Source organism: Anolis carolinensis, chromosome 6 (genome assembly GCF_035594765.1).
Source record: "Anolis carolinensis isolate JA03-04 chromosome 6, rAnoCar3.1.pri, whole genome shotgun sequence".
Lineage (NCBI taxonomy): Eukaryota > Metazoa > Chordata > Lepidosauria > Squamata > Dactyloidae > Anolis > Anolis carolinensis.
Window position 1 is genome coordinate 32,086,099 of NC_085846.1, and position 22,689 is coordinate 32,108,787.

The window sequence follows — 22,689 nt, forward strand, 5'->3', positions numbered from 1 at the left end:
TCCTCCAGCACAACTTTATGATCAACTTCCACCAGAAATTGAGCATAGAATCACACCAGAGGATCTAAAGATTCAGAGAGAGAACATTTTAATCCATAAAATCATAGAATCATCTGTCAACTGTAAAGGTGGAAGACCTACTATATTTCTATTCCTGGTTTGTTTGTTGCTTAAGGTTGAAAACACCAACTGACTTCACACTAAAAACAAGTTTGAAGGGGGAGGGAAAATAGATATATTTTCATCAATAAGATAGGAGCCCCTTGTGCTGGCAGGACTGCTGATTGACAAGTTGGCGGTTCGAATCCAGGGAGAGTGGGTGAGCTCCCACTGTCAGCTCCAGCTCCCCATGTGGAGACTTGAGAGAAGCCTCCCACAGGATGGTAAAACATCAAACATCTGGGCACCCCCTGGCCAACGTTCTTGCAGACGACCAATTCTCTCACATCAGAAGCAACTTGCAATTTCTCAAGTTATTCCTGACACGAAAAAAAAATCATTAAGATATTTTACTGCCATGATAAGGGAGCAAAGCCACCTCTCATCTTACCCATCCAAGCTAAGTTGTGCAGTTCCCAAAACCAGCCAAGATACTTTGCTATCTAAAGCAGAAAACTCAACAGGCACTTTTTCTCTCTGGTGGTAAAAATGCAAGGACAACAAATTACAGGTATACATCAATTAACAAAGTAGATGTGTTCCTGGGAATGGTTTGTTTAACAAAAAAGATTGGTATGAGGAGCAGAAATAATGTGGAAAGAGTACGTCTTTGTTTGTTTGTTTATTTGTTTATTTTTTACCACCCTATCTTTTGGCCCCGCAGTATGCAACCTCTTGTACCTGCACTCTGTGAACATGGAGACTCTTACTGGCAAAGCAGCAGTTCAGAAAGCCGTGTCCTCCACTTTCAAGCAGGAGACTCTACCCACGCCCACCATTGTCCACTTCAAAGTTACTGAGCAAGGAATAACCCTGACGGACATCCAGAGAAAGTAAGGAAGCTGAGCTGGGACACACTGTGGGTACTCTGTACAAATGGTGGGATGGTCAGAATGATGACATATTTTTTAACGTTTGCAAGTGAAAGGGGACAAACTCTGTATGTGCAGCATGTCTATCCTCACAATAGGAATTATAATTCAAGACTATACAATTGCACATTCCTCAAGTGACAGCAGATGGTTGGGTGTGCCTTCAAGTCAACTGTTGACTTATGGCGACTTCATGAATTTGATAGGGTTTGCTTAGCCAAGGAAAACTCAAAGGTGGTTTTGCCAGTTCCTTCCTCTGAAATACAGCCTACAACTTCCTGTCATATTTTTTTACACTGCAATAGCTCTTCCTAAAGCAGATTCTGAAATTATTCATAGCAATAAACTGGCCGTAACTGTGTACATTATTTGTTTTGTACAGCATAATAAATGTTTAGTTTCTCAGGTGATCGGATTGTACATATTAAGGTTGCAAAAAAAGACTGTAGTAGCAATTTTATATTCATATGATTGTGAGTAACCCTTTTAAGTTCAATGGGATTGACTTCTAAGTTGATATGTACATTTATTATTTTACTAGATAGCTGATCTTTGCTCTCCTCATTCGAAGGTGGGGGATACGGCCCTTGTGTTCTATACTTTATTTTCACAATGACCTGTGATTTACAAGAAGGTATACACATCAAACACTGAAGGAAGGAAGCAAGGGAAGAAGGACAGAGTAGCTAGACCATGGGGCTTGAACTTCCTAAATTCCAGTCCAGTTGGGTACTTTATTAAATAGGCCTTGGGGTCTGCTGGGGAAATTCAGAGCCTTCATATGGACTACAAGACAACTTTTCCACTCACTACTGTAAATGAAAGAAAAAAGAAATGTTGTGGCACCTTCAGCACAAAACTGTATAGTATTGTACTGTTAAATAATGATCTTTCACTGAGTGATTGCATGGAATGATGCACTTGTGAGCACATTGACAACAGCTTAAAATGTTCCCCTGCAGGGTATTTTTCAGGCGGCACTATCCACTGGCTACCATCAGCTTTTGCAACATGGATCCTGAAAACCGAAAGTAAGTCAACGATAATGTTCAGGACAGACCTGACAACTAGTAATGCTAATAATATAATATATCGTATATACATATATTGATAATAATATTATAATGTAATAAAATATAATACTAATAATAATACAATAGAATAATATTAATTGTATATTATATATCAGATGTAATATTACTTATTAAAATTACAGTATAGTGGTATAGTACAATAAGGTAAAGGTAAAGGTTTCCCCTGACGTTAAGTCCAGTCAAGTCTGACTCTGGAGGTTGGTGCTCATCTCCATTTCTAAGCCGAAGAGCCGGCGTTGTCTGTAGACACCTCCAAGGTCATGTGGCTGGCATAACTGCATGGAGCGCCGTTACCTTCCCACCAGAGCAGTACCTATTGATCTACTCACATTGGCATGTTTTCGAACTGCTAGGTTGGCAGAAGCTGGAGCTAACAGTGGCCGCTCATGTTGCTCCCAGCGTTTGAACCTGGGACCTTTCAGTCTGCAAGTTCAGCAGCTCAGTGCTTTAACACACTTCGCCACCGGGGCTCCCATAGTACAATACAATATAGTAATATATCATGCTAATATTGGGCTATGCTAATAATATAATATATTGTATGTACATATAACTTCTAAGCCGCTCGGGGTGAGAAGGGTGGGATATAAATGTAGTAAATAAATAAATAATAGTATTATTGAGCAGCCATATATAAGAATTTCCATGTTTTCCCACAGTTTCTATTCTGCACAATCAGTTCCCCTATGATATTTCATTTTAGGAATCTCTCAGCTCTCACTTCATATTCTTAGTCATCAGAGGCTGAATGGCATTGCCTGCTGAATTACTATTTCCAGAATAAGAAGTACCAAGACTAACTTTACCATTAGTTAGAGTGGGGTGGTAGATGTTGGCAAACAGCCTCAGGTTGTAGATGTTGGCAAACAATAGCAGTTTTTCTCAAGCTATTTGTCCTCAGCTCTCTTGGACACCACAGTGCCTTGTATCTTCCCTCTCCAAACAACTAGCCTGCTGTCTTCAGGTGTACTGGAAGCCAATACTGCTTTGCCATTGTTAACACCAGTGTCAGCTGTTAATCATGTTCACATCTTGACACAGGATGGAATGGGATGAGGGTACCTTTGCCTCAGGTTGCAACTTGTCTTAGTGTAACCTTGGGAAACCCCCAACTATTTCCTAGCAAACCATCATGTTCTCTGGCTGCATCTAAAATGTTTTCTGAGATTTCTGAGCAATAAATAGCTATTCCATGGTTAGTGGCAAAGAAACAGCCCATAGCTGGACTCTTTATGGGGGTGGCAGGGCTCATACATAGGCAATATTGTCATTGCTCTTTTGCAGTCAGCTATAAGTGGAAGTGAAGTAGTGAATTTTATTATACCACTACTGTATTCCCCAGTGCAAATCCACAGTACTTGTCTCATTATCTTCAGCCTTAAATCAACATGCTATCCGTTGATTACATTAGTCTCTAGAATTAAAGACTGGTGGGTCGCAATGGAGGAGGAACATTATCTTGATTTTGGCTAGACAGCACTTGACATAGGAACAAACTGTAAAAAGCATTCTTCATGTTTGGCTCCTTGTGCCTCCCATGTATCTGGATCCAATGAGAGAAGCTTTCTTTGTTTACTTGTTACATTTAAATGTGCATGCATGATTACCCTGTTTCCCATTTTATCCTCAACACATCTTTCAATATAGTTGAGGGTATGAGAGCTGAACTAGATAAAGGTTATAAAGAGTTACATAGGTTGGACAGGATTAGAACCTGGATCTCCCAAGTCCCCAACCAACATTATAACCACTAGGTAACACTGACTTTCAGACTCTTGAGGTGTCTCTGGGCCTAGTCTCAATTGTTGAAGAAGTCAGCTGCTGAGTGGTGCTCAGCCTGTGGGTCCCCAGGTGTGTTGGCCTACAATTCCCAGAAATCCCAGCCAATTTACCAGCTGTTGGGATTTCTGGGAATTGAAGGCCAAAACATCTGGGAACCCACAGGTTGAGAACCACTGATCTAGATTCTTCATGCTTCCCAGAAATAATTGTTTCTTTCATTTCCCAATGTCACTTCCTGTTTTTGTTGGGAATTTTAAAAATATATGTATATTGGTACTGCTGTGTACCCACGGGAAATTCTTTTTTAAAGCTCCAGTTTTAATGTTGTGCTTTTGCCTTTGCAATGAAACACACCACTGGAATGATTTGCTACAGGACATGAATTTAAAAATAATGAAGGAAGTGACTATGTTGTGCAACATTAACACTACAACCGGGAAACGGTGGCACGTCACCACTCTTTCCCACCAGATGCATCAGTAGCAGTGTACCGTCCATGCTGGATGGCACTTTAGTTGTGTTTGGCAACAGACGTGTCTGAATTCTTCACATTAACTGAGAGAATGAATGCCAGCCATTTCAGATTTTAAAAGCCAGGCTTGGGAAGCAACCCAAACCCTTGGCACTGATGATTCCCAGAAGCTTTTGAGGGTTGCCTGGTGTTGGTCACAAGCCAGCTTCCGTGTATAGAGCCTGGAGCTTTTCAGTTTGTGTTTCATGGCAAACTGTATAGTTACAGGACTCGCACCAACTTAAAAATCCAGACTGCTCAGACCCCAGCTCTAAAGAATACAAAGGATAGCTCATATTTTACGTTTAGATGTTAAAACCCTAGGGGTGGGCAAAGTGTGACCTATGCACCACATACAGACCTTGAGACTCCCAATGGGACGCTCATGGAGCTCCTCTTCCTCCCAGATGTAACATTTGGGCAATTTTAAACTCATGGGTCAAAGCTATTTCAAAATGCAGTAGCTTTCCCCCACATAGCATAATATCCCCCACATAGCTTAAAGGAGAAAGTCAAAAAGGCTTAAACTCAGTCAAAATTAAAATTAGAAGCATCAGCTCTAGTTTCTAAGATATAGTTATCATGGTTTTCTATGGGCAAGCAGATGGCAACTGGTAGATGGCATAAGTTTTGTATCTCGAAAACTAGAGTTGATAAGGAAAAACTGGTACCATCAGCAGGTCAAATCTACCCAGAAACAAGGCTAACATTCCAGGCACCATAATGTTTATTGACCAGCATTATTTTTGTAAAGTTTAGACTAAATTCCAAAGTAGATGTACTGTCCCACTAACACTGTAGGCACCAGACGTCAGTTGAGGGCGCAATATGTTGAACCATGACAGCATCTTGAATGCTGAAAGTAGTAAAGTGAAACACATATGAATTCATATTTTAATACAATATAGCCTCAAGGCTGTGTGGACAGGTTCAAAACATTCAAGGAGACCTGTGCTAAAATAGAGGTGGATGAACATACAGAGGCCAAATGCTATTTTTATTAATCCTTCCCAAAATATATTTGGAAAGCACAAATTCCAAGTAAGATCAGGTTGGTCTTTTACCCAGTCAAGAACTAGAGTTATCTCCCAGGTCATAAGGTATCCAGAATTCTGTAAAACCAAACCTTATCAAGGTATAAAGTACAGAATATTATTGAAAGATTCGAACTTAAAGATTCTTTTAAACAAACAGAAAAAAATATATTTTGGTTATTTAACGTTCCATTCAAAAAATAAGTCCGGTCTATATAAAGTCTAACGTTACTTTTTTTTGTCTTGTTTTCCTTGTTAGGTGGCAAAAATTTTCAAAAACCTCAAGGTGAGTTCTATGAATGAGACAAGTAACAAAGTTCTCTTGGAATATGTGAAGGCTAGAGGATGTGATGGTAGCATTAGATATTGGTCAAGGGATATTTCTTTCAGGCAATGCCCAAACAAACAGATTTGTAAAGGACCAGAAGGAAAAAAGCCAACAAGAGGCACGTTGTTTAAAGCCATAAAAATAAATACCTTAATGGTAAACTAATCCCCACATCCTAGTCCTGTTTACTTGAGTGCAAGTCCAATGATTTTAATAGGACTAACTGGCAAATGCTTGCGCTAAGACTACAGCTTCTGTTCCATTTACTATTTATATTTTTCATTTATTTTGGATTTGGAACCTGATCTTTGCCTCTTCCATCCTGGAGTTCTAAAACAAATTATATAACCAATTAATGAAAGGTGGGAGGGAAAATGGGTACATAATGCAGGTAAGTCAGATTGGATACGGTCTCCTTCCAGGCGAGAGCCGATCTATTGATTCCCTTTTGACAAAAGAAGGAAAGAGAAAGAAAATGCCCTTCTGTGGCTGCTTGCCCCTTCCTGTGCCTGGCAGGAGCAGAACATATTGTGTAAACTAAGTGGATGATATATCTGTAAACCACAAAGTGACACACTATCCTGCCTAAACACAGATGTAAGCCATTGCTTCTTCCATGACTATAAAACAATCTCTTCAGGATACATTTCCTGTCTGTTTCTCACCACAGGATCTTTGGTGTTGTTGCCAAAAGCCCATCCGATGCTGAGAATATTTGCCACCTCTTCGCCGAATATGACGCAGTACATCCGGCTTCTCATGTCGTTGACTTTGTCAATAAACGTCTACCCGCTGCTTTAGGTTCTGCTTAATGCTAGATCCTTGTGTTTCCTAGCTATGACACCACCGCCCTCTGTGTCTCGAGTGCACTGCCTTCTTACCTTTTCGAAGCTGCCTGGGTTGCATTTTGAAAACTCCTAAGGCTTTGGGCAAATGTAAGCTGCTAGTTTGAGGGATGGAATAGAAGCATGCCTATTGAGAAGGGCACACTGTATATCTGGAGCAAATTGTGGGCCATGGGTTACATGAACCCCCCTCCCAAGTCATTTTGCAATCTTCCAAGTCTCCACGACTTCTGCAACCCACCTCCAAATTGGACTGTCTTTTTTTACCTCAAATAGCTGATCGCACCCCTTTAGTCTCTGAAGGATACACCTGACCATTTTTCTAGATTTTTAGAAATGCAGAGGCTAACTTTTAATACAGGACTTCCTTCAGCCCACATGGATCTCTTTGCAAATTAAAAAAGCGACTGAACTCCCTGCCATAGTCAGTTCCTGGGTAGACTTCAAGGAACATCCTATCTGGCCACTTCTAGGACTCTCTTGTAAAGGGACTATCTGCCCACCAAGCACGAGGAACATTCAGAGTCCAACTGATTTCTGTGGAAGTTCCCACTGAGTTTGATCCCTTATATTATTCAGATAGGACAACTAGCCAATTTCTGAGTTTGGTGTCTTGTTTTTTTTACCCTTTGGATCCATTTATGAAAAATGAATGTGTTTTTGCTAATAAGAGGATGTATTTTCATCATGTGAGAAGTTGCATTGCATGCTGACACTGGAAGAAGATTACCATCAACATTGTTACTCATTGTTATGTCAGAGGTATTGAAGAAATATCTATATCAACTTCTTTTTAATGTATTTTATCTATTTCCCTCGTGCATTTAATGTAATGGTGCAAAGTCAATACAATAAATCAATTATTTTACAAGCTATCGTGAACTAATTTATATATATAGGTCTGTGTGATCAATGAAAAAAATGTTTAAATACTCATTACTAAATTAGTGGGTCATGGAGAATAGTTTTTGAAGTGTTTCTAAAATATCGTTAGGCGTCTGTATTGTAATTATAACAATATAACAAATATTTGTTACTTTTTAAAGTAATTGTGCAAGGGGGGAGGAGTCCAATCCCCTTCTACAATCAAAACACCCCCATCCAGCCTTTGAAGTAATAATAATAATAATCACGATAATAGGAAACCTCCTAGTAGGCTTGTGCATGGATTCGTTTTGGACCTTGCCTTCGGCTGGTTCAGCATAGGCTCCACTGCCATTTTTTTATTGGCCGCAACACAGCAGTGGCTGTCGAAAACCGGCTTAATTTCTTTCAGTTACACATTGAGTGCGAGGAGGGAGGGAGCCACTATAAGGGAAAGGATCCCAGGAAGTGAGGTTTCCTAAGTCCTTTCTTTAAATCCAGGCCTCCTCTACAGACAGAAGAGAAAGGATTGCAGAAAGAGTGGTATCTTAATTCTGATGCCTTTAATCCAAGTCTTAATTAAGTACAAATACAGTAGAGTCTCACTTATCCAAACTAAACGGGCCGGCAGAAGCTTGGATAAGTGAATATCTTAGATAATAAGGAGGGATTAAGGAAAAGCCTATTAAACATCAAATTAGGTTATGATTTTACAAATTAAGCACCAAAACATCATGTTATACAACAAATTTGACAGAAAAGGTAGTTCAATACGCAGTAATGTTGTAATTACTGTATTTACGAATTTAGCACCAAAATATCATGATATATTGAAAACATTGACTACAAAAATGGCTTGGATAATCCAGAGGCTTGGATAAGCGAGGCTTGGATAAGTGAGACTCTACTGTAATACATAAAATGACAAGATGGAGAGCCTGGGAAGTCCCCACCACCACCACCATTGCCATCAATGGGCCAGATAGAAAATGAATCTTTCATCTTCCTAGATCCAAAACGGGTTTCTGTCCTCCCAAATTTGATAGGCTCCCAAAAAACAGATCGGGACCCCCACTGAAATCCAGGACACCAAAATGAATCATGGTTTACCCAGACTGCACAAGCCTACCTACTAGGTAAACTTTGGAGTTACTGCCTCTCAACTTTGCCTACCTCATAGGGTTGATTCAACTCCCAACAATCCCTTTTTATCTCGAAATCCCTTTAGAGAATGAACACAGATTTTCCTCCACCAAAACTTTCAAGGAGGAGGAGGAAGAGGCAGCGGCAGCACAAGGCATTAAGCAGAATTCTGGAAAATGAAGTTTGGGAAGGCGGGGATCCCTGTGGCAGAGAATTCAAAAGATCCCGGCCTAAATTACATTTACCAGAATTCTACTCACTTCCTGATTTAAGGTGCTTGTGTTTTCTCTCTCCAAGTTGGAGAAGTTACTTTTAAAACAGAGGTGCTGCATTGCCTCCAGGTCAGCTTGGGTTTTCCCTCTCCAAGTTGGAGAAGTTACTTTTAAAATGCAGGTGCTTCATTGCTTCTTGGTCAGCAGTGCCAGAGAATTCAAAAGGCCCTTCCCTAAACTACATTTCCCAGAATTTTGTTCTCTTCCTGCATTAAAGCCCCAATGTGAGTGTGTTCTCTGCCTCTCTGTATGGGCTGGCCATGTGCCGGAGGGGAGGGGATCTTCCTTTCCCGGCCATCCAGCCAGGCATCCCTCCCCCCCACCACCACTCCTTTGGGGAGAGAGCAGGGCTTCTCCCTCCACTCCAGCCTCATCCTCCTCCTCAGGGTCCTTTGGCGGAACCAAACCCAACACTTTTGGGGGAGAAGTGGCCCTTACGACAACTCATCCAAAATCATATGTCAGTATTTGAATCTTAAGTTTTATGCATGGGGACCCCTGGCTTCTCTTAATATAGAGTCGTCTGTACGAATCTTATGAAATAGATCCGAAAAACGAATCACAAACGAAGTTTTGCACACCTCTAAAATACATAGAGATTGGGGGGGGGGGGGGGGGGGCAGGCTGGTTGGGTATTTCTAAATGATACTATCACTATTATAAGATTCTGAGTCATAGGAAGATGCTCTCTGGTTCTCTCCAACTCCCATCACTGTACATTGTTTTGGAGGATTTGACTACATTTGCTGTTTTTTCCTCCTGTTTTGCATTCAGATAGTAAAACCCTTTCACTAGATTGCTTCTTAGTAGTCCTGACCCACAGGGGGTGCCAAAGAGTAATTTTTGGTTGTATTCTACTTTCGTTCACCATTCTCAAGTTTAGAAGGTCTCCTCCTTGCTGGCACATCCCTGTTTTGATTAAAGCAAAAACGTAGTTCCCTCTTGTTAATGTTCAAAGTTGGCTTTTTATTTCCTTTTACATAAAAAATAATTCCTGGCATGTTACAACCCAAGTCTCCGAGGGCATATAGGAAAGGATCTTATGCAATCCATGAACAAGGCTCTGCTTTTTAATTTACTCCTATTTTGGACAATTGTATCCCATAAAACCACTTTTATAATCATACAGGGAACTATGAAGAGAGGAAAATGTTTTGGCTTCCCAGTTATCAAAGGAATCGGATGCTTTTTAGTCCAGCTGGTTTTCCTCCACCTTCTTTTTTTGTTTTATTTTCCTCCTCCTTTTTTATTACTTGGATTATAGCGTTTTTTCCCCTGTAACGACTCTGCAACACTGTCTCCGACTTGCAGAGGAGAGGCTAGTAGGAGATTGGGTCTATTCTTAGTTGTATAGAACAACAATTGCTTGTAAATTCAGGATCATAAAGAGAGCATAAAGGGTCTTTAAAAATCACATTTTTTTCAAACCATGGCCCACAGATTATTATTATTAAGTTTTGCTTTTCCCAAAATCTTCCAAATACTTCACACATATAAAATTGGGTGAGCAACTGGGGGCGGGGATTATTTCCCATGATTCCTCATCTCATAGACCAAAGTGTCACTTCCAAAATAACTTTAAGATGACCTAGTATCACTTCTGGTTTCAGTTGAAGACCTTTTTTTCAGGAGTTGAGAAAATGGACAAGGGAAACCAAACTACCATGTTTTGTACACTTCTGACAAGTTGGGGTCTTTTTCAAATTGGTTTTGGGATCTGCCGGGAGAATTCAGAGCTTTCATATGGACTGCAAACCACCCTTTCTGCCCACTACTATAAACAAAAGAAAAAAGAAGTGTGGTGGCACCTTCAGGACAAAATGACGGGCATACCCCCATTAACAAAGCCTCTGACAAAGAAGCTCTTTTTTTTTCAAAGTCTATATGCCTGTCTGACCTCTCTATATATATCCTGATCCTCTATCTACTGGGATGTTTAGTAGCAGTTGTAGTATTAAATTATTTTTATATTCAACTTTTAACTTTGTGATTGAGACACAAATTGGTCACAATGCAATTAAAATCTACAAAATATTAAGATAGAACGAAACATACAAAACAGTTAAAAACAACTTTATCAATTTTGGCACCGGGAAGATGGTGAAAAAGGGCAGGACAAACAGACTTTCAATGTCACATTACAGCCCTATGTCTGAAGTAACCAATATAATAAATTTTTGCTGATAATGAATGGAATTATGCTCTAACTAATAGTATGAATGGAATGATAATGATAATGAATGGAATTATGCTGTAACTTTAGTATGTGTGCCCTTCCCTACAGCAGGCAAAGCAAACAGCATCTGCCTCCAGAATCCCTTACTAAGGATGTGAAACAAAAAATTAAAGAGAAAGGGGAGATTGGCCTTTCTAATAAGTTACTTCCAAATTGTTTTTAAAGAATATGTATATAGATTTGGCCAACTTAACAGAAATAACAGGAAAAGAGGAAGCTGAGGATAGAAAAATTATCTCTCGATGCATTTGGAACTGTTTAACAACATATGCAGCAAATGCATAAATAACTAAATATCAAAAATGTTTGGAACCTGCCCTGTTTTGTCTTTCAAGAACAGCCTTAAGACGCTGTGGTAAGTAAATGAAAACTGCTTTACTTCAGAAAAACATAAAGTACAGTACACTCAGTGAAATAATGCAAAAGAAAGCCAGGAAGTCTTACTTCAGACAAAGAAACAGGCATAAATCCAGATGCAGACTTGGAGCAGGCACACAGAGAGTGAAGGCATTAGAGTCAGTTTGTTACCAGCAAGCCCTGGCTGCACCTGCTTCAGCTTTTATAGCCCTGGGTCCCCACACAGCTGCTAGGGCAGTTCCTAATTACTCAGCTGCATTTCTGGCACCTAATCTAGCTGAACGACGTCTCTGCTCTGTTTCCTTTCACCTCTCCTGGAATGAGGGTACTAGCAAAGTCTCCTCCTCAGACTCCAACTCACCCTCAGATTCATGAACACTTTCCTGCACCCTTTCCTCTTCTGAAGAAGAGGAATCCCTGACAGAACCACTTTTTTAACCACAGTTGACTTGTGATATGCCTAAGGGCTACTCAATAAAAATATTATTATTATTAAAAACCACAGTTAACCCTGTTAACTGCTGCAAGATCCTGGAAAAGGTAGTCCAAAAAGTACCTTTTTCAAGCTCTGTACTTTAATATAACATGCCGTTTGTCTGTAATAAGTCCTTCTGAGAGGTAAGAAATGGAGAAAATATTTCACCCTTTCACAATGGCTCTTTGCTGCCTTCCTATTCACCTGTGGTCATTCTGTTGAGTGATTTCAGTAACTGCTAAAACCGGTGCACCATGCTATCCAAAGTTCTAATCAGGACACAAACCAGGTTGAAGGCAAAAGGAGCAGAGGTTTATTCTTTCATGCCCAAAAGGATGTCAGAATAGAGTCTATGCTTCCAAAGATCTGACATGCCTCCCTGGAAAATACAGAATGTATTTATTCATTTTGACAGACGTTTGGAATACCTATGCCAGTCATCCATTGGGAAATAGCAGCCAGTAGTGAAAGGACCAAGGCATTGACATCTCCTGTTTGGATATCAGTCAGCATGCCAACATCTTAAATCAAGAAACAGCTTCCTAAGATCCACAGAGATGCTCGCAGGAACACCTCAGCAAGTGAGAGTCCAAAAGTGTCAGGCAAAAACCCAGAATCTCAATCAGTGGCTGATATCGGGTGAGAAGCTCCCCCCTGGGCACACAGAACACTGGATGACTTGGAAGGTGCTGAACACTACGAGATGCAGAGCTAATCTTAAGAAATCGGGCTTCAAAGTGGCGTCCACGGCATGCAAGTCTGGAGAAGAGCAGTTTGAGCCCTGCCACATGCACAATGGAGAACCTTCTTACAGCAACACCAGAGGCACTCCAAGTGGCCAGCTTCTGGTCAAAGGAGATTCAGTATAATGCCAAATTTTAAACTTTGTTTGTGGGGTTTTTTATACATTATAACTGTATCCTCAATTCTCTTCTGACACGATAAATAAATAAATCAGGCTTTATTGGTTTTGCTGTATTTCAACCTCACAGTGTCCTTCAGCTCCCTCCAAAGACAGGAAGTACAGCCAGAACTTTGACCTTCCAGGTGCCATTTTCTGTTCCCACCAAACACAATTAGAAATTCTGAGAACCACACAGTACTTCAAATGTTGCTTTAGTGCAACATTTAGAAAGTGGTATGATTCCTACCCGAGGGCTAACTCTACAATCCCAGGCTTCCTTCTCCAGGGTATTTGGTGGTGAGCCTCAAGAGGCTGAGCCATCTTGAACATGAAGTGTTCCCAGTTGGCAAAGCTGCCCCAAGTCATTGTGCTGCCCAAAGCAAGGGGCAAAATAACAACTTCCTTCAACCATTCTATATACAATTGGCCATATCTTTTGCTCTCTAATTGTAGGGCCAATCTGCCTGATTTGACAGTTCAAAATGCAAAAGGAGTTTGTAACCAATTAACTCAATAGTGGGAGATGAGGTGATGGGTGGAATCTTTCTCTTCCTAGTAGGATCAAGCAAAAGCTATAAATGATGAAGAACTTTGTCTTCATCATGTATAAATTTTTCCATATTGATTACACTCGGGTGTTGTATGGTCAGGTGTGTCCTAGGCCCCTTCTACACTGTCATATAAAATCTAGATTAATTGCTTTGAACTGCATTATATAGCAGTGTAGGCCCCAGTGAGAGTATGAAAATAATGAGTTACAACTAATGCTTAGAAGTAAAGAGTTACGATGAATGCAAATATCTGTAACAATTTACTTTGAAAGGGAACGAGGGCATAAAGAAACAACTGCCAAAAACTAATGGAATTGGTTAGAATGAGTGGGTGACATATTTGTTTAATAAATTAATAGGTAAGGTAAAGGTTTTCTCCTGACAGTAAGTCTAGTCGTGTCCAACTCTGGGGGTTGGTGCTCATCTCAATTTCTAAGCCAAAGAGCCAGCGTTGTCATGTGGCCAATATGACTGCATGGAGCACCGTTACCTTCCTCCCGGAGTGGTATCTATTGATCTACTCACATTTGCATGTTTTTGAACTGCTAGGCTGGCAGAAGCTGGGGCTAACAGCGGGAGCTCACCTTGCTCCCCGGATTCGAACCACTAACCTTTTGGTCAGCAAGTTCAGCAGCTCAGCAGTTTAATCCACTGTGCCACCTGGGGCTTCTATTATTAGAAATTAATAAATTAATTTATTAAACTATTAATAAATTAATACATTCTAATTAATTTTAAAATTCCTTCAGAGGCATTTTTGAGATATTTTAGATGGATTGGCGCAGGCGGGAGAGCTAGCCAGCTGCAATTAACTGCAATGAATCACTCTGACCAGGAGGTCATGAGTTCGAGACCCGGAGCCTATGTTTGTTTGTCTTTGTTCTATGTTAAAAAGGCATTGAATGTTTGCCTTATATGTGTAATGTGATCCACCCTGAGTCCCCTTCGGGGTGAGAAGGGCGGAATATAAATGCTGTAAATAAATAAATAAATAGATTTTTAAAGGTTTTATGCCATTCTTTTTTTCAATAATCGGGGTGGGGGGCTTTTTGAAAATGTAACAAAAAATAAAAGACATCATATTATGCAATGTATCCAAATGAGTAATAACAACATATTGCTTTTTTATTTCCCTGTTCGGCCGTGAAAACTCAGATCCTGATCTTGGTTAAGTCACAGGGGCCCTTCTACTCTGGCGTATAAAAGCCAGATTATCCTGCTTTGAACTGGACTATGTTTCTGTGTAGATTCATATAATCCAGTTTGAAGCAGACACTAGCAATGGCAAACCCCTCTGAACAAATGCTTTGAAGAAAACCCTGTGAAATTTGCTTAGGGTTGGCACACAAACTTAAAACAATGGAAACAAAATACATTTCTAAAAGTCTTTGCAAGAGCTGGCTTAAACCCAGTTTTAAGTCCTAACTACATCAGGCTGATTGCATGGAAGAGTTTTATTTAAATGTTGAATTTCCATTCAGGGGTTGAGTCAGTGGTTGTACTTTACTCGGGATAAACCATGAGACTTCTAAAGCCCTGATTGTTCTAAGGGCATCTATGTACGCACAGGCACTCCGGGATGTGTTGGTGCTGAACTTGCATTTTGCACACGCTGATAAAAGCGCAAGGTCTTCTTGCCAAGAGAGCTTTATTTAATGGAAAAATCGTTGTCAGGTGCCAACTGGGGAGGGGGTGGCCGGGCGTCAGTGCCAAGCCTTGGCACGTGTGCAGATGGTGGGAAGCCTCTTTTGCCCTTGAATCCTAATTGAAAAATGATGACAGAGCCCAGCAGGTTGGGATCATGAAGTGGAGTCCAAGGATTTTCAAGCTGGAATGTTTGCGCTGGGTTGCCTCTTCACTCCCTTTTAATTGCTTTTTGAGAGAAAAAGAAAACAGCTTTGAGATGGGCTTTAGGAGCAGGGAAGCAGCACGAACGTCCCACTCCCATTAACGCCTGCTGCAAAGCCTGAACTGAGCAAAACATTTGTGAAGGGAAGGAGACAGTTATGAGTGTTTTAAGTGTATCCAGTTTCAAGAGGGCCAAGTTTGTTTGTTTGTAAGGGAAACAAATAAATCAATAAGATGGGGCTTCTCAGTTTGCTGCTTTTCTTTTTGTTATGGTTGTTTGCTAACATTGTACAGAGCTTCCAAAATATATGCTCAGTGCACCCAGTCCAGAGAATAGAAGGTAAAGGTTTTCCATGACATTAAGTCTGGTTGTGTCCAACTCTGGAGGTTGGTGCTCATCTCCATTTCTAAGCCGAAGAGCTGGCGTTGTCCGAACACACCTACAAAGTCAGGTCACTGGCATGACTGCATGGAGTGCCATTACCTCCCCGCCAGAGTGATACCTATTTATCTACTCATATTTGCATGTTTTCAAACTGCTAGGTTGGCAGAAGCTGGAGCTAACAGCGAAAGCTTACCCTGCTCCCCAGATTCGAACCGCCAACCTTTCAGTCAGCAAGTTCAGCAGCTCAATGGTTTAATTTCAAGTTTTAATTCTTGAAATTGTTTAAGAACAAAGTTTTCCATGGTTTCTCTGGCTAGTACTAGAGTTTTCGATCTTGAAATATTTGAAGGAACAACACAGAAAAAACACATCTGAACATTTGCCATGTTTTTTTCTTTCACCACAGAGTAGTCTTGGCCACAAGGCATTAAGACACTGGTGTCCAAGAAAGAAAATTTGATCACTGAGAAGACTTTTGGAGTACCTCCCGATCCTTTTGATCTGACTGCTAGCAATTTCCTATATGGTTCAGGTCAAATATCCTTTATCCAGAATTTCAAAATACTCAGAAATCCAAAATTGGCCACATGGGTAGCTGAGATATTGGAACGCTTGTTTTCTGATGGTTAAATATACATAAACTTTGTTTCAAACTGCTGAGCTTGCTGACTGACTGAAAGGTCAGCTTCTGCCAACGTAGTAGTTCGAAAACAAGCAAATGTGAGTAGATCAATAGGTACCGCTCCAGCAAGAAGGTAACGACGCTCCATGCAGTCATGCCGGCTACATGACCTTGGAAGTTTCCTACAGACAACGCTGGCTCTTTGGCTTAGAAATGGAGATGAGCACCAATCCCCAGAGTTGGACACAACTAGACTTAACATTGGGGAAAACCTTTACCTATATATTGCATAAAGTTACCTTCAGGCTATGTATATAAGGTGTATATGAAGCATGAATAAATTTCAAATTTAGACTTTGGTCCTATTCTCAAGATATTTCATTATATACATATATGCAGGTACATCTTTTCCAATATCCAAAAATTGAAACCCAAACTATTTCTAGTCCTCAGCCTTTTGGAATGTGTACTTCCTTTTTTTTCATCATTATAGAATTCCCAGACCGAAAACTAAAGTCAGCTCCTAGACATTTAGTGACTGTGCCGAAAAGAGAATTTCATCAGGTATTGCTTGATATTGGGTTGAATGACAATCAACATTTAATAGAATTCCCTATTCTACACAATACCCTAAAGCCATCAGAATCTTGAAAACCAAACAGTTTCAGACCTGGTAAGTACAGACAGTCTCCGAGTTACCAGTCCTTGTTTCCACAACAAGTTACTTTTTTTTTTTAAATCCAAGTATCACAGGGTCAGAAAATGAGGGGGTTTTTTTGTGTCAGGAGCCACTTGAGAAACTGCAAGTCGCTTCTGGTGTGAGAGAATTGGCCGTCTGCAAGGACATTGCCCAGATGACGCCTAGATGTTTTGATGTTTTTACCATTCTTGAGGGAGGTTTCTCTCATGTCCCTGCATGGAGAACAGGAGCTGACAGAGGGAGCTCATCCATGCTCTCCCTGGGTTGGATTCGAACTGGCAACCTTCAGGTCAGCAACCCAACCTTCAAGTGTTTAACCCATTTCACCAACAGTGAGGTGAAATCATCTGAACAGGGGCACAGACAGCAAAACAAACACCACAGGGATGTTCACCTTTCCCTATAATATTCAAAACTAAGATACTGTTCCAACTTCCATACAAATTCAACTTAAGAACAAACCTACAGAACCTATTTTGTTCATAACTTGGGGACTGCCTGTACTTGAATGGAAGATTGCCAATTAATACCAAATATTGTAGGTTATATTTAAGAGGAAAGAATATGCACAGACACCAGTTTTCATTCTGGCACGAAGGTGTAGGAAATCATTGCTATATAGATGTCCTTCCTCAAGTAGTTTTCTCTTTCCAGGATCATGACTCTTGACTTTCGATCATTATAGGACTCCCAGACTGAAAACTAAGTGAGTGAAAATAGTATTAGACTCTGGTATCGTCAATGTTTGTATAACGGAACAAATTTCAGCCAATGTTCTTCATCACACCATCAGGAAACAAGCAACACTTGCTGAAATTTCTTCTTCTGGACAACCATTCAAGACACATGAGCTTTCACAAGTTTTCACTCTGAAAATCCTAGCCGGATTTTGAGCCACAGGTTCTCAGTGTCCCACCATCTTTGCCACAACACTGTGGACATTTCTCTCTCCCATTTGTTTCTCTCTCCCCCTGGGCCAGATCTGACCACCTGCCAAAGGGGTAGGAACATGCCGTTATTTTGCTTCTCATTATAGGCCTGGTCCAAGGAATTTTGTTGCCGGAAGCAATTCCCGCCCCATCTCGCAAACTAGACTGGAATTTGACTGTTTTTTATGTTTTGGCAAAGGGGCAGTCTCTTCCATTGCCCCTGAAGGCAGAGAACTAGTTTAGGAGTTGGAGAGCCAGGGCTTGAAAAGTTAATTTTAAACGTATTTAATTGCAGTTAGATATCCAAAGGCTGCAAAAAAAAAAAATTACTAACCTTTTGTTATACATACTTCTCATAAATAAGTAAAATAGGCTTCAATCCAATAGTTCATCTCAACTGGAATCGGCTTTTAGGTCAACAAATTTCCATTCAAGTTCCATTGATTCAAGAAGTTTGTTCTAGCTCAAACCAGTATTTGGATATATTCATTATTGTTTACTTTTTAAATGTTTCCCTTTGATACAAAACATATCCTTTTCCTTTCCAGTTTGTTGACATCTCAATACACAGAACTAGAGTTTGTGTCAGCAACAAAAACAAACACTCAGAACTATTGAGTCCTCCCTCAAGACCATTTAGGGCCCTTCCACACAGCCATATACCATAACCCAAAATTTCAAGGCAGAAAATACCACAGTATCTGCTTTGAACTGGGATATCTGAGCCTACACTGCCATATATTACAGTTCAAAGCAGATAATGTGAGATCTAATTCAGCTGTGTGGAAGGGCCCTTAGTGAAGCTAATGCCCTCTAGAGGTAAAAGTAAATAAAAAGATGCAGGTAAAGTAGAGTCTCACTTATCCAAGCCTCGCTTATCCAAGTTTCTGGATTATCCAAACCATTTTTGTAGTCAATGTTTTCAATATATCATGATATTTTGGTGCTAAATTCGTAAATACAGTAATTACAACATAACATTATTGTGTATTGAACTACTTTTTCTGTCAAATTTGTTGTAAAACATGATGTGTTGGTGCTTAATTTGTAAAATCATAACCTAATTTGATGTTTAATAAGCTTTTCCTTAATCCCTCCTTATTATCCAAGATATTCACTTATCCAAGCATCTGCTGGCCGGTTTAGCTTGGATAAGTGAGGCTCTACTGTACTTCAAGATATACTTTGTTAGATTATGACTGGAAAACAATTTAATTGTTCTTTAATTTTTGGAAGAATTAATTTTAGATAAAGAGTTATTAGGACAGCATGGTGGAGTGGTTTGAGCATTGGGCATGACTCTGGAAACCAGGGTTCGGATACCATGAAACTCATTGGCTGATTTTTGGAAAATCACATTCTTTCAGTCTCAAAAGAAGGCAATGACAAATATCTTACCATGAAAACCCTGTGATAGGGTCAGAAATTATTTGAAGGCAAACAACAAAAAAGCGTCATTAGTGACAAGTTATGGTGAAGCTCTAGAGACAAGTTACAAGAACTGAGATCTAAGAGGCTTCCATAGAAATAGTTGGGTAGTTGCCACAGTGGTTCCCAGCATATGCTACCCAAGGCATCTGTTTCATTATTCTCAGTCATTGTTCGCTGAGACAAAACAAGTAAAGCAGCAACAAGAAGGATGACAATGCAGAAATCCATGAGCTTCCTCTTAAGGCAGTAGTAAGCCTTGGCAGACAACTGAACATGCCACCCTGATGCTGGCCTTTGTCAACCCTGGTCCAAAGAAGAAATTGCTTATCTGTCTCTAATATAACATGCAGTTCAGGACTGCTTTCAGTCATTTCTGGATCTGATCACTTGACACTCCATTAATTACCAGTACACAGTATCCTCATTTACATAGAGTGAATAAACTTAGGGATAACATTGGAAGCCATATTTGTAACCAAGGTCAGGTGAAAGACATTGTTCTCTATATGCTAATGATGGGTCCTTCATAAAAACACCCAAGCAAAAAACTTTTGAAAATTTTGCTGATTTGTGGAAGCAGGAATACCCTTGTACAAACATTTTTTTTCCTTTGGAGTAATTCTTTTACAGTCAGCCCTCCATATCCACAGCTTCTGTGTGCACAGATTCAACTATCCATGGTATGACTTTTTTAAAATCCAAAAGACAAATGTTTATTTTGCCATTTTATATAAAGGACACCATTTTATTGGGCTTTTGCTTCCAGAATCCCCTGTGGATATCAGATACCATGGTTGCTTATATAAGCAACCAAATCTCAGGGATACCAGGAGTCACTTACCACAGTGGTTCTCAACCTGTGAGTCCCCAGGTGTTTTGGCCTACAAAGCCCAGAAATCCTAGTCAGTTTACGAGCTGTTTGAATTTCTGGGAGTTGAAGGCCAAAAGATCTGGTGACCCACAAATCGAGAACCACTGATGTACCAAGTAAAGAGTCTCCCTTTGCTTTAGCTGAAAAATGGAAAAACCTAACATTAGATATATATCAACTGGCTCAAATTCAGAGTATTACATAGAAGTTGTAATTATTTTCAGTAACTTGGTAATTCTGATTTTCTTCCATATGATCAGTGGTCTTTTCTAATATTTTTGCTATAGCCTTCAGCTAGCTAACACAATAAAGACATGACTGTTTTTACATAAAGTCAGGTTTCCTGCTCCATAACATGCTTCCTACTTCCAGTGTCCCTATCTTTACAATCTTTTGTAATGACATTATTTCCCTTCCCAAAAAATGCCTGTCACTACCAGAAATGTTGGAGAACATTTTGCAAATGCAAAACTTTTTTGCAGTCAGAATCAGTCTAGATGTTATTCTGCTTACACTAACTTTTATCCTCTTCTTCCCTTTTCTTCATATGAAGCTTTGAGGTTCTTAGAAAAGGCTCTGTAAGCTTTTTGTTTCTTTAATATTCTACTAACCCACTGCAACCCAAACTTTATTCCTCCTCAAAATGTTTTGCAAAGAGGTTCAGAGAGATAGAGGGGGAGTGAGATACACAGAGACGAGGGAAAGGAGAGGGAGAGATTTTCTAATTTTGTTCACTCCAGCCTTGTACAAACTGTTTACAGGATCTAGGGTCACGGAGTGTTCCCCTCTTGTCTCCAAAAATGTATTTGGGAAAGAACAGGCTGTTAACTCCAAGCAGCAAAAGTTAAAGCCTCACGCATTGTGTTGGGCGCCATGTGAGGCAAAAGTTTGTTTTGGAAGGACGCAAAGCCCAGTGGGGACCAGGAGCCATTATGCCTGAGGTACTATTTCAAACATTGTCCCTGACTCAGCTATGAAGCCATAGAGAGCATATGCAAAGAAGACTGGGACTTTGCTTCCATACAATGAACTTAGGAGGTTTAACTCTGCATAGTAGTTGTAAGTATGTCTTAAAACAGAGCACAGAGAGGGAAAATCCCCCACTTATCTATCATGTAAAAGAATGCCACTTTTATTTATTTTATTTTATTTTATTTACAGTATTTATATTCCGCCCTTCTCACCCTGAAGGGGACTCAGGGCGGATCACAATATACACATAATTGGCAAACATTCAATGACATATACACATAGAACAGAGACAGACACAGAGGCAATTTAATCTTCTCCAGCTTCCAGCTTCTTGAGGGTATGCTCGATTCCGGCCACAGGGGAAGCAGCTGCTTCATCATCCACTGCGACGGCAACTTCCTCATTCCAAACGCTTGCTGGACAATTTTTTAGGGTGTCATAAATTAGTTAATTAGCCTCCCCACATATAAGTGGTACCTAAATTTCCTACTTGATAGATGCAACTATCTTTCAGGTTGCTTAGGTCAGCGACGAGCAGGGGCTATTTATTTTATTTTTTTAATGGCCGGGTGCTCATTCCACTATGGGCTGGCCTCGAACTCATGACCTCTTGGTTAGAGTGATTTATTGCAGCTGGCTACTAACCCATCCACTCCTCCGCCCCCACCCCCCAAATTCCAAAAAGCATGCCTTGCTTTTGCCATTTTATTTAAAGGATACTATTTTAATATGCCACTGTATATAATGGGATTTATGCATTCATTGATATTCATCTCTGGAAACAACCCACTTCAGAGCTTGGAGATAACTAGTTTCCTATAATTACATTCTCCAACACACATTTTGGTGCCTCAAACATTAGACCAGTTTTTGGGTATATTTAGCCTGCTGATTCCAAAAATGGCACCAGTTTTCTTCTATCAGCTCTGGTCTGATAGAAGAGATAGAGAATTTATGCCATATACCTCTCTTCACTCTGCTCATATATAAAAAGAGGGCATTTTAATGTAGTGTTTAAATTACTGTATTTTAAGCATGAAGGAAACATATTAAAAATAAAAATAAAAATGTACTGCATGAAAATCTACTTATTCATACCAAAATCACATATTTATGTAGACTTTGGGCAAAAACAATCAATCTCTCCAATTATGTGTGATCTTCCTTATTAATAACTTTTGCTATTTTCACCACCTTTGATACTGCTTGGCCAAACATGTCCTGGTTTTCATCTCTGTATATGCACAAGCCTTTCTCCCAGGCAAAAGTCACCATTTGGATATCATTCCAGCAATTCAGAGATCCATGTAAACCATTTTAAATTCTCAACATCTGCAGGAAATATCCAGTTACTAATGCTCTGTTTATTGCTAACGGCTCTGATTATAATTCCCCTTCTGGAAAGTCAAAGATTTTTCCTGTGCAAATTTTTCTTATTACTGTTATTATTATTCCTCTGGTAATATTTATTTTCTTCTTTTCTGGAATTGATCCATTTGAAAAT

The 22,689-nt window shown here is 39.9% G+C and overlaps 1 protein-coding gene across 2 annotated transcripts in view; it reads left to right on the forward strand.

Annotated features, from left to right (window-relative positions):
- The window catches only part of tns4 (tensin 4), a 45,585-nt gene extending 38,087 nt beyond the window's left edge, over positions 1–7,498 (forward strand). For both annotated transcript variants that reach the window (XM_062957419.1, XM_008113375.3), the window contains exons 10-13: positions 824–992; positions 1,994–2,062; positions 5,712–5,738; positions 6,451–7,498. In XM_062957419.1, coding sequence (XP_062813489.1) covers positions 824–992; positions 1,994–2,062; positions 5,712–5,738; positions 6,451–6,592 — 407 coding nt within the window. In that variant the 3' untranslated portion in view covers positions 6,593–7,498. The remainder of the gene's footprint in view (positions 1–823; positions 993–1,993; positions 2,063–5,711; positions 5,739–6,450) is intronic.
- The last annotated feature ends 15,191 nt before the right edge of the window (positions 7,499–22,689 follow it).